Source organism: Anguilla anguilla, chromosome 5, assembly GCF_013347855.1.
Source record: "Anguilla anguilla isolate fAngAng1 chromosome 5, fAngAng1.pri, whole genome shotgun sequence".
In the NCBI taxonomy this organism is placed as follows: domain Eukaryota; kingdom Metazoa; phylum Chordata; class Actinopteri; order Anguilliformes; family Anguillidae; genus Anguilla; species Anguilla anguilla.
In genome coordinates this window covers 5,525,664-5,537,783 of record NC_049205.1, presented here as the reverse complement: position 1 = coordinate 5,537,783, position 12,120 = coordinate 5,525,664, and the positions used below count along the sequence as shown (strand labels likewise).

At 41.8% G+C, this 12,120-nt stretch overlaps 1 protein-coding gene across 1 annotated transcript in view; it reads left to right on the top strand.

Annotated features, from left to right (window-relative positions):
• gfra4a (GDNF family receptor alpha 4a) overlaps positions 1-12,120 on the top strand; it is a 194,524-nt gene that overhangs the window by 167,553 nt on the left and 14,851 nt on the right. Inside the window, exons 3-4 of the mRNA XM_035417845.1 lie at positions 6,160-6,438; positions 7,179-7,259. Coding sequence (XP_035273736.1) covers positions 6,160-6,438; positions 7,179-7,259 — 360 coding nt within the window. The remainder of the gene's footprint in view (positions 1-6,159; positions 6,439-7,178; positions 7,260-12,120) is intronic.

Here is a 12,120-nt window from a genome sequence, read left to right as displayed (position 1 = left end):
GTCGGTTCCGTGGCGCGTCGCCGATCGTGCCCGCGTCGGTTCCGCCAGTCACGGCTGTTCGCCAGCGCCATTCTCTCGATCCTCGGTGGGAACCCGGGCCTCGCTCGCGGCGCGTCACGATTTTAACCTCATCGGCGACCGCGCCGGGTCCGTCTCTCTCTCTCTCTCTCTCCGTGTCTGCGGCTCTCTAATTACCCGTCTGCCCACAATCACACAGAGAGAGAGAGAGAGAGAGAGAGAGAGAGACTCCCCGGGGCTGAAATTACACATCATTAGGGCGCCTGGAACGCTCGGAGGTCTCTGCTAAGGCCACCTGTCTCGTGGGCAGCGGCGGGGTTCAAGGTCAAATCCAAGGGCGTGCGTCGGCAGGGGAACTACAGGGCGCTGTTAACGCCTGCTCTGGGTCCGACACTTTTAACAGTTTTTTTTGTGTCACATGGTCACGCTTTTGCCAGGTCATGGCATCAGTGGATCTTGGTAATTAACGGTCTGCGTGTAGCGGACTGCGCTAGTCTACAGTCCCTCGTTTTTGGCCAATCAGAGTTGATTTAACGATGAAAGGTTCTGTGGTTCTTTATGGTGTTGACACTCCTTGGGTCATGGTGATAAAATAAAGGAGCCATTTCCATTTCATTATGTGCAGTGAAATTGAGTAGAATGACTTACTGATACTATTTTTAAAAACAGCTCAATGTTTTTTCTGTTTGTTTTTTTTTTTTAACAGTGAAAGTATTTGTTTGAGAGCATTGTTTAATAAATGAATGTGCTTTTGGCTTTGTGTTTGTCAGTTTAATAATGAAATAAGTTTTTTCCACGGAGCTAATATTTATTGACTGCTTCGCCTTGGGAGAATTCTGTCTGTATCCCAGATTAAGAATTTATGCACTTTGATTGCAGGGGATTTGAGGCTGTGTTACTCTGAGTGAGTCTTGTATTTAATTAAATCTAAATGTTGCAACTGTAATTATATAATTTGCGAGCTTTGTGAATGCGCACTGTTCCTAAGGACACAGGAGAACTGGAACTTTCCCAGACAACTATTTCCCAGTGTGAAATGAACTAACGTTTTGTGCGTCAATCAAATTCACACTGCTGCTACGCAAATATTTGGATAGCTTTAATAAATTGTATTTATCCCATATGGAAATCATGTGAAAATGATTGAAATCTCACCCTGTTCATTAAAACAGTATCTTTGGCCCTGAGCAACGTGTGTTCCAGTGTTCCTTATTTTGGGCCAGTCTCTGTGTGGTGTCTGGGTAAGGAGTTTTTTACTGTAGTTTGACCATCCTGGCTGTTGAACGCCTATCTAGTTCTCTTTTATTTAGCTGGCTTGAAGCCAATTGGGCATTTTCTTCATGATTGAAATCAGCAATTACAGGATATGAGAAAATGCAGAATCACATCGTGGGAAGATGTCCTTCACTTTTATGGGAAAATGACAGGTCTTGAAGCCTCAGCTCAAGTCTAATGATATCCTTTGGAGTTATAATAAAGCTGAAAAAATAGAATTTGAAAATGGGTAGTGATGAGTCTGATGAAATTGTAGTACACTGTATAGTTACAATGAAGCAAACTCCAGATCGCTTGCTCTCATTCATACTTTCTACATATTACAATCATTTTAACAGATCGTCTGAGAAAGGGATGGCATTTAATCACAGAAAACAGAATATGAATATTGAAGGATGTTACTAGTACTATATATTTGTATATATTTGCCTGAAACATGCATCTCTGCGATGTCTGTTTAACCTCTGCTCAACACAGATTCTATTCATGAATCTGGAGTACAGATTCAGTACAATATGGAGAAACTGTCCGTTGTGTGGAGGAGAGTGGGTTAGCTCCTAAACTCACTCAGTACAGAGAATTATCAGTGCAGCTGGATTACTGCATAGAAGGGTAGGTATCTGGTCCATTCAGGACCAAGCTGAGTGTCCAATGGCATCTGCATCTGTGGCAGAAATTGATGGAAATAGTAACTAGCGTATGTGCTGAGACTAGCGTATGTGCTGACTGAGGACCATTCTGACCACCAAATGGAAGTCAAACTGGAATGTTCTCACAAAGTTTTTTGAAAAGCTTAATGGTAGCCAGGTACGATTAGACTGCATTTTAATCGCTTAATCGGTGAATTCACAAAGTTGTGATGGTGAAGCTGTTCTGAACGGTGTTTGAGCATGCGTTGGACTTTGTCCAATGAATTTTGTGAGCAATGAGATTTCGACACTCAACCATATTGGGTTTGAGATTTTGATAACGCTTGACTTCAAGGGATTTGAAACCTGGTGTAGGTGCCTTGAGACATCACGTAAGACTTGACCCAAAAGACACGATACCCCCTGTCTGATACCCGAGAGATTAAAGACTTAAGGACAAACAGCTCTGGTGGAAGCATTGCTAGATGCTGGACGTCTTGTGTACAGAGTCAGGGGTTATCCTGAATCCCTAAATGCCAGCTGGAAACAGAACGGCTTGAGGCATGATAACTTTCTTCCTCCTGCAGCTTAGCTCGGGCAGCGAAAGTGTAAATGTATCTGGGTGGGGGGAAAAAAGAGAGATTTAGCCTCAAGGTTCTTGGACAACATTCCAAAGACCAATAACAGACTCGGCTGGACAGTGTACTGTGGTGTGAGTGTGTGTGTGTGTGTGCCTGTGCATGAATGCGTGTGTGTATGTATGTGTGCTTGCGTGCGTGTGTGTATGCGTGTGCCTGCGTGCGTGCACATGTGTGTGTGTATGTGTGTGTGCGCCTATGCATGCGTGTGTGTATGTATGTGTGCGTGCCTGCATATGTGTGTGTGTGTGCCTGCGTGCGTGCACGTGTGTGTGTGTGTGTGTGTGTGTGTGTGTGTTTCTGTGTATGTATCTACCAGCGGGTGAGTGGCTGGTTTTGTATCTCCATATGAATTATGGGTCAGATGATTCTGTATGTGGATGGGATAAAGACAGCTGTGTTTGAGGGCGATCGGTTGAATGACGGGGCGAACGAACCCCCGCAAACGGGCTTCTGACTTCGGCTCTTTGAACCGCGGCATCAACGCCCCGCTCCCAGCCGCTAATTACCTCTGGAGCACCGCTCGTGTGCTCTAAACGGATATCGGCCCCCATCTCCATCCCCCGGTTAAGTGCCCTATCAATGTGGTTATAGGCTGTGTGTGCGCCTGGCTGCTCTTAACGAAGGAAAAGTTTAACTTTCTAAAGACTTTATCTCTCTCTCTTTCTTTCTCTCTTTCTCCCTCCCTCCCTCCCTCTCTCTCTCTCTCTCTTTCTCTTTCTCCCCCCTCTCTCTATCTCTCTCTCTCTCTCTCTCTTTCACTATGTTTCATTTTTCTACTTGAGGTCTTTGAGACTCCAAAATGAGAGGGATTTGGGGTTTTTACGGGCCACTTGTCAAGATTTGAGCGTAAATTTATTTCATTTGAAATGGACACACAGGATTCTTTGAGAATAATTCCAAAACCCAACCTGTGGGACCCCTGTGTGTAATTAATGCCTAATAAATGTTGTTAAATAAGTGTGGGCACCTTTATTGATAAACTGATTGATTGACTGATTGAGTGATTGGCTGAACTTGCTAGAACAATGTATCTAAGGAGGTGCAATCAATGCTTTATTATATTTATAATTCTACCATGATGGTAAAGTGTATCAATTATAGTGTAATTACATAGTTACTGAAAAGAAAACACCTATAAGAAGTCAGGTCTCTAACAAAGAACTGAGCTATTTTAATGGGAAGGAAAATATACCTGTAATAACACCAGCTGCAGTAATAAATTAATAAACCAAAAAATACTATCACCATGGTAACAGGTAAGGTGTTTGTCAGTTTCCCATGCCAGTTCAGGGAATTTGGAGAAACGAGCTTACAGATGTTACTTGTGTGGCCCCAAATTCTAATTTTACTGCCCAATGTTCTTGAGTGCAGAGGAAAGTTCTAGTGAAGCACCTCATACGGGTGAGGTGTGTGAGATACAGTATGATGGTAGCAGCCCCACAATGATGTTACCTGTGTGTATATCAGTTCATTGCAACCCTAATTTGGCACACCTGACTCTGCTAATTAGTTTTTAAAAAAAACTAAATTGGGCCATCCCCGGATGCAGAGCCCAGTCTTATAAAAGAGCATACAGCTCTGTCGTCCTCCACGAATTAATTAATTGATTATTAATTCAAATAATTTTCATTTTCTTAACGGCTCACCTTCTGTTAGAATTCAAACCACAGACTTCTGACACACGGTTCACATTTACAACCCTTTGGTCTGCAGACACGAGTGAACACATCAGGAAAATTTGCTCTGATTCATACTCATAGATGCACAAATAAAAGACGCGTCACACAGATAGAATAGCTTTGGCAGCGATTGGGTGTTCTTTGCTCATATCTCGAGCATTGTCATGGCCTCAAACACTCATTAATTTCTGCCCTTTGGTTAGACAAGGATGCATCACTTCCCTTTTGTACATTTCAGGAGTCACGAAAAAAAATGATTTGACCAACTTTTCATGTCATTTTTCTTTTATTTCTTTTTTTTGTGCCCGACGGCAGTGTTTTTTTACACTTGTCTGTGTGTGGTGTAACTCTTTGCACGTCACAGATTTGTAGAGAAGATAACTATGTGAAGAAAAATGTTACAAGAGAACTTAAACGTAACTGAAAAAGTGCTTTCCGAAGTAAAACAAGAAACTTTTCTATTTATCTAATTCTATAAACACCAAGCACATATGCATACAACACACCCCAACAAACGACCGAAACATTTTTAAAAATTGCTTGTCGGCCATGATGATTTACATCACGTTGCGCAGCGAAACTCCACATGAAGAATGACTAATCATTTGCAGATGTAGTCACAGTTGGGGCATAATCAAAGTGCCATTGCACTGAGTGTCAGAAACACCTGAAACACCTGCTTTTTTTGTCCCATGGAAACCCACCGGTGCCTGCAAAATATGTTAATAACGCCTTTACCTGACAGCCATCTGAGGCTGAAATATCCGGGTCTGTTTAACAAACTAGTGCGTGGAGGCATGTATAAAATGAAACTTCATACACAGAGGTGGGTAACCTGGGTTCAAAGAGTAAAAAGACTGACCATGAATTTGCTCCACCACCATGCACTAAACCAGCTGACTCTAAATAGCATAACTCTTCAGCATGATGGGAGAACTAATTATTGTGATCAGCTGGTTTAGTGCATGGTGCTGGAGCAAATACATGGTCAGTCTTTTTACTCTTTGAAACCGGGTTACCCACCTCTGTTCATACTGTAGATCTACGACAGACGTGTAATTACTGCAAATATATGTCAAAGCCATTTGGGATTGAGTTCAAAAACTTTATTGGTTGTTTTTTTTTTTTTTTTTTTTTTTTTTTGCACAACAGATATCCGTGCTATGTCTCAGACGGTTGGGTGCATATCATGCCCGTGTCATGCAGTACCTGGTATACAGATAGTGAGCACAGACTCCTGCTGCACAGGGTATTCACGCTGGTGAAAGGTGTTATATCATAATCAGCTCCACAGCTCTGGTGAGAAAAGCATAGTGTATATTTTTCAACGTATATTCAGACTTCAGAATTTTATTATAAATTAATTGGGGGGAAAAATGCTGTTTAACTGATGAAAAGTGTTATGCTGCTTACATTTTTGGTTCGTGATTTGTCCTAGCTTCAGTCAAAATATGTCCTTAAATTGAGTTCTTGAGTTTGTTCATTTTGGCAAGTTATACGGTCACAATCCATTCACCAAACTGTGAAGAAGAAAAAACTTAATAACAAAGTAAGGACTAGTCACATATATCAATCCAATTTAGTGAAAATATAAACTTCTGAAAGAGGAGGGAAAAATGGCACTGCACTCATTCAAAACTATCATTCATACTAATCTACATGACGTCCTGTTTTCAAGGGATTTGCTCCTTTTGTACAAAGAAGTGTAACACGCTTGCATTTATTTTTAGGTCGCAGTTAGCTGCTCGCCCGAGTGCGAATTTGCTCTGGTCAGAAATCCCACCATCTTTCTTAAAGATCTCCAGGAGCAGGGTTGGTTTCCACTGGTCTAGATCAATGGGAACCCCACAGGCTGGCATAGCATTTTTTTTCTAAATCCCACCATCTTTCTTTCTTTTCCTTTGGTCGCTTCCCCAGGGTTCCTGCGGGAGGCGCTGTCGGCGGCGAAGGACTGCCTGCACGCGGGCGACTCCTGCTCCAGCGACGAGGCCTGCAGCCCGCGGCTGCGGACGCTGCGGCAGTGCGTGGCGGGCGACGGCAGCATGAAGCTGGGCCCCAGCGCCCGCAGCCACTGCGAGAACGCCGTCAGCGCCCTGCTCTCCAGCCCGCTGCACGGCTGCCAGTGCAAGCGGGGCATGAAGCGCGAGAAGAACTGCCTCAGCATCTACTGGAGCCTGCACCAGTCCGTGCTGCACGGTGAGGCCCGCGAAAACCGGCCAATCAGGACGCGGCTGGAGGGGTGGGGGGGGGGGGGGGGGGGCGGGGTTATGGCGGGGACTGTGATGATGATGATTGTTGTTGCGATTATAATTGACTGTTTGAATCTGATATTTCAGGTGGTTAAAGCTATAATTAGAGGTGCTTGTAGCTGCATCTCCTGCCAGATGTTGTTCTTTGGCAGCTGAATCGTTCAGTCTGTGAAAACAGCAGTTTTGGTGAAGTTTAGTGTAAGTTTTGCCTCTTGGCATCCTGAGCGTAGCTGGTACCCAGTGGACCATCTGTTGTATTCACTGGGTTTAGTTCGGTCTGGCTGTGTGTGTGTGTGTCTGTGTTCACAAGGCTCAGTTTGGTCTGGTTTGTGTGTGTGTGTGTGTGTGTGTGTGTTCACAAGGCTCAGTTTGGTCTGGTCTGTGTGTGTGTGTTCACAGGGCTCAGTTTGGTCCGGTCTGTGTGTGTGTGTGTTCACAGGGCTCAGTTTGGTCTGGTTTGTGTGTGTGTGTTCACAGGGCTCAGTTTGGTCCGGTCTGTGTGTGTGTGTGTTCACAGGGCTCAGTTTGGTCTGGTTTGTGTGTGTGTGTTCACAGGGCTCAGTTTGGTCCGGTTTGTGTGTGTGTGTTCACAGGGCTCAGTTTGGTCTGGTCTGTGTGTGTGTGTGTGTGTGTGTGTGTGTGTTCACAGGGCTCAGTTTGGTTTGGTCTGTGTGTGTGTGTTCACAGGGCTCAGTTTGGTGGAGAGCTACCCGTATGAAGCCGTAGAGAAGGGCTTTGACTACGTTCGCCTTGCCTCCATTGCTGCCGGTGAGTTCATCTCTGCTCCTTTCCTTTATTAATGCTAATTAACGATTTATGAAATGCTTTCTATTACTGAACTTCCATTCAATTTATTATAGTTGTTTTTTGTTGTTCTTGTTGTTATTATTATGCAAATACTTAATGGGAATACTATTATTATGATTATTATTAATAAATCTAACCATCCTTTTTTCAGGAATTATAATTAAATACATTCTATTATTGAATCGTATTACACTTATGATTATACGTATTATTATGTTGATTATATTATTACGAGTTCATAATAAATAATTTTATTCATTGATTCCAAGTCCTATTATTTCTTGCTGTTTTGTTATTCTCCACCAAACTGGCTTGGGGGGGGGGGGTTCATTTCTCATTCCTTACCGCCATCCCCTGCTTTCTACGGAAGGGTCCTTGGGGGGGAGGGGGGGGGTTTACCTAGAGGGGTAAGCCAAGCTATCGGCATTGGTGTTTCTCAGAACTTAATCTGCCAGACAAATGTTAGCTCTCTTAAATAGCGCGTGGTTTTGATTGCATCAGAGCCCGAGGTGGACCTCAGGCTGAATTTCCATACGCTATTCCAGAGGTGAACATGTGGTTACCCTCGGGGTCACAGGCTTTTGCATTAACTAATGCAGTCGTTAACGTGAATTAATGATATGTGAACACATTAATTAAGCAGGAAATCTCGTTAGTTGTTAACAAGTACATTAACTAATTTATTACATTACATGATTATTCATACGTTATGAAAATATGGGATAAACTTATAATTAGTTAACCATTAACAAATACATTAATATTTTTTTTAATCCCAATATGAACTGTCATTAACTAATGTAGTTGTTAACATGAATTAATGATGTACGAATACATTAACAAAGCTGTACAGATGAACTTTTCAGTAGTTCTTAGTTAACAGCTACATTAGTTAACGCCAGTACATATGACCTTATTGTAGTGTTAACCTTTATTAAGTGTTACTGTACAGGCGATTTCGATTTCTTTGGTCCACCACCGTTCAGTGAGAATAAAGCACCCTTTCCATTTGAGGACGGCGATCAGGGGTGCATTCACCCTCACCCCCCCCCCCCCACCCCCCCACTCCAGCCAGGTTCGCTCTGTCGCGGTCATTGGAGAGCTACAAGGGCGAGAGAAATGACTGCATTCATCTCTTTCCAGCGATAGAGCCGTTCATCCTTGACTCTTTCAGCACGTCGTGTTCTGCGGCGGCTAGAAAAAGAGACTGCTGACATTTGTTGCATTGACTCCATGACAACAAAAAAATTATATATATATGTGTGTGTGTGTGTGTGTGTGTGTGTGTGTATACTGGCGATAAATGGCGTCGTGTTTTCACTTTGTTTCAGACTGGTGTTTCACCAAAATTGGATCTAACTATGTCAAAATGTATATAGATTTGCGCTTGCTGAAGGACTATATATTCTGCTAGCATGTCACACACAAACGTTCTGAGGCAAGATGTAGGTTTTTTGAAAATGAGATTTGCTCCTTCTCTTTAATGGACCACATTCCCGAGCCTGCCTGATGTTATTATCTAGCACTACAGAGAATGGTCATTCTTTTGTGCTGCGTTGCTATAGGAACAGTGCAGAGTTCAAAGGTTAGGTGTAGTCCTTTAATTGCCCTGGTCTGGCAGTGGTCAAAACAACAAAAACTTACCAAGGATTATTTTTCATGCGCATAGACAGGCCTTGGACAAATGCTCATGCTGTGTTATGTGTTAGGTCTTTAAATAAATATTTTGAGGACTTGAATAATAGAAGCATGAATAATGTTCATGAATAGAACTGAATTTATGTAACACCCTTTCCCTGGATCTCAGAGAGGAGAGGTGAGTATGCATTTATTCATTGAAATTTATGTGATACAGTTGTCGAGGCCATTAAATATAAATAAAAAAATCAAGAGAAATCAATAAGTGAACAATAAATGTTATCAGCTTATTATTCAAGGGTATCAGTTCATCACAACATTCTGGCTACTGGCTAAAAAGCTGTCATCAATGAGAGACACACCTATTCTGCTGTACTGTAGGCAGCCTGTAGGATGTAAAATAGTCACGGGCTCTCCTGTAGTACTGTGTGGACTGTAGTGTAAAACAGCCAAATGTTTTTGCAAAGGTTTTTTTATTGTTTTCCAGCAAACCCCTCTTCTTCCAGTTTTTCAAATATTTCCATTTCATTCATGCATTTCCTCTATCTTAGCATTTTGTATTCCAGGCCTGATACTACTCATTGTATCCTACCTGTCCTGGTGTACATGTACAAATAATTATGTTATCTTGCTACAATGTTTAACAGCTTATGTCTCTAAAATATATTTAAAAACTCCAGAGGTCATGACCAGAAAATAATTTTACCAAGAACATAATCACACTGACTACTGCTTTGAGTATCCTGGGTCCCAGGTCACTCAAACAAACAAGTCTAGACAAAAATAAGAATCATTCTAAGAAAATCACCTGGGACAGCAAAGAACGTGTCTATTGTTTAATTCAGTACCCCACGGCACAGTGTCCCCATCACTGCACCGCTGTTGGCACAACGTTGGCTTTTGGTCTCGAGAGAAGAGTGCCCCCTGCTGGACTGGGGTAAAAATGACAAAGCTGACTGTGCAGTTGCGCATACAGTAGCTGTTGTTTTTGTGTCTCAGAGCTGAGCATAAGCGTATGTGCACAGAACGTTACTTAAGTGGCTTCATTTTGTTGTAGCCGTAACCCCTAGAGCTCAAATTGAACCCGTTGTGATACACAGCACTAATTCACTGTTAAAAATGTACACCATTATTGTTGCTCTGAACCGGATGACAATATTGCTGTGAAGAAAGGCCGTGTGAAGGTAGGAGTTATTATTATTATCTTTTAAGAGCAGGAGGGACCATATCGCCACGACAGGCATTTATCACAAAGTAACTATGGTGTCTGCTAGGGGTCTGATTGTGTTAGCCGCAGTTCTAGTAGAACGTCGTGGGGTTTTTTCCCCAGCAGAAACCCTGTTTTTTTCCTCCCGTTGGCATCCATCTTGTGCCCCGTGCCTCGGATTGGGGCTGACCCAGGCTCTCCCGGTCGTATTTCTGCACGCAGAAAATGCCCTCTCGGCTCGAGTGTAGCGGAGTGAGAAACCGCGGCCCGTTATTGCAGCAGTGAGCGGCGCGTGATTGCGGTATCGATCAAGCCGGTCGATGGGTAAAAGAGCCCACGTAGGGGTGGATGGGAAATAGTGCTGCGGAGATGAACGCATTTCGCAACCTGCGATGGGGGAGGGGGGCGGGGGCGGGGGGGGGGGCCGGGATGGGTGGGGTCAGGGGGTTGGGGAAGAGGGTGGTGTGGAGTGGGTTGGGGAGGGGGCGGGGGGGCGCAGGTCCATACTGTGGAGTCAGGATGTATGTGGCTTTCAGAACCGTAAACAGGTCGGAGAAATGGAGGGAGGACAATGGGCAGAATTCAGCTTTTTTTTTTGTTTTTGTCTTCCCCTTGAATATTCCCTGTATGTTTCCAAAAGCTTCTCTGAGGTTTCCGTATGAGTAAGTAGCATATTAGGCCATTCTGTGGAACTTTTTGTACTGGTAAGTATGTTTTTATAGCGGACGAGATTTATACTTTCCTCATAAATGTATGAGAATAATAGCAGCTTACACATGGTTACAGATGTAAATTTATGATTTATATATATAATGAATATATGATGAAAATTTATTTCTGCAGAGAAAAGGAAAATGCATAAGACTATAGTCTTATGTCCAAAAAGTGAAAAAATATTGAAACATTTTTAACAGTCCTTTGTTAATTCAGATGGACAGGGAATATTTTTTATGCAACAGCCAGGGTAAAATAAATGCATAAAATCTTGTTTTTGGAATTTTATGAGGAAAAAGGTATTTCAGTGGCAATTATGAAAATGCATAAGACTATAGTCTTATGTCCAAAAAGTGAAAAAATATTGAAACATTTTTAACAGTCCTTTGTTAATTCAGATGGACAGGGAATATTTTTTATGCAACAGCCAGGGTAAAATAAATGCATAAAATCTTGTTTTTGGAATTTTATGAGGAAAAAGGTATTTCAGTGGCAATTATGAAAATGCATAAGACTATAGTCTTATGTCCAAAAAGTGAAAAAATATTCAAAAATTTTAAACAGTTCCTTTTTCATTCAGATGGACAGGGAATATTTTTTATGCAATAGCCAGGGTAAAATAAATGCATAAAATCTTGTTTTTGGAATTTTATGAGGAAAAAGGTATTTCAGTGGCAAATACGAAAATGCATAAGACTATAGTCTTATGTCCAAAAAGTGAAAAAATATTGAAACATTTTTAACAGTCCTTTGTTAATTCAGATGGACAGGGAATATTTTTTATGCAACAGCCAGGGTAAAATAAATGCATAAACTCTTGTTTTTGGAATTTTATGAGGAAAAAGGTATTTTAGTGGCAAATATTCAAAAATTTTAAACAGTCCTTTGCTAATTCAGATGGACAGGGAATATGTTTTATGCAACAGCCAGGGTAAAATAAATGCATAAAATCTTGTTTTTGGAATTTTATGAGGAAAAAGGTATTTCAGTGGCAAATACGAAAATGCATAAGACTATAGTCTTATGTCCAAAAAGTGAAAAAATATTGAAACATTTTTAACAGTCCTTTGTTAATTCAGATGGACAGGGAATATTTTTTATGCAACAGCCAGGGTAAAATAAATGCATAAACTCTTGTTTTTGGAATTTTATGAGGAAAAGGGTATTTCAGTGGCAAATACGAAAATGCATAAGACTATAGTCTTATGTCCAAAAAATGAAAAAATATTCAAAAATTTTAAACAGTCCTTTGCTTATTCAGAT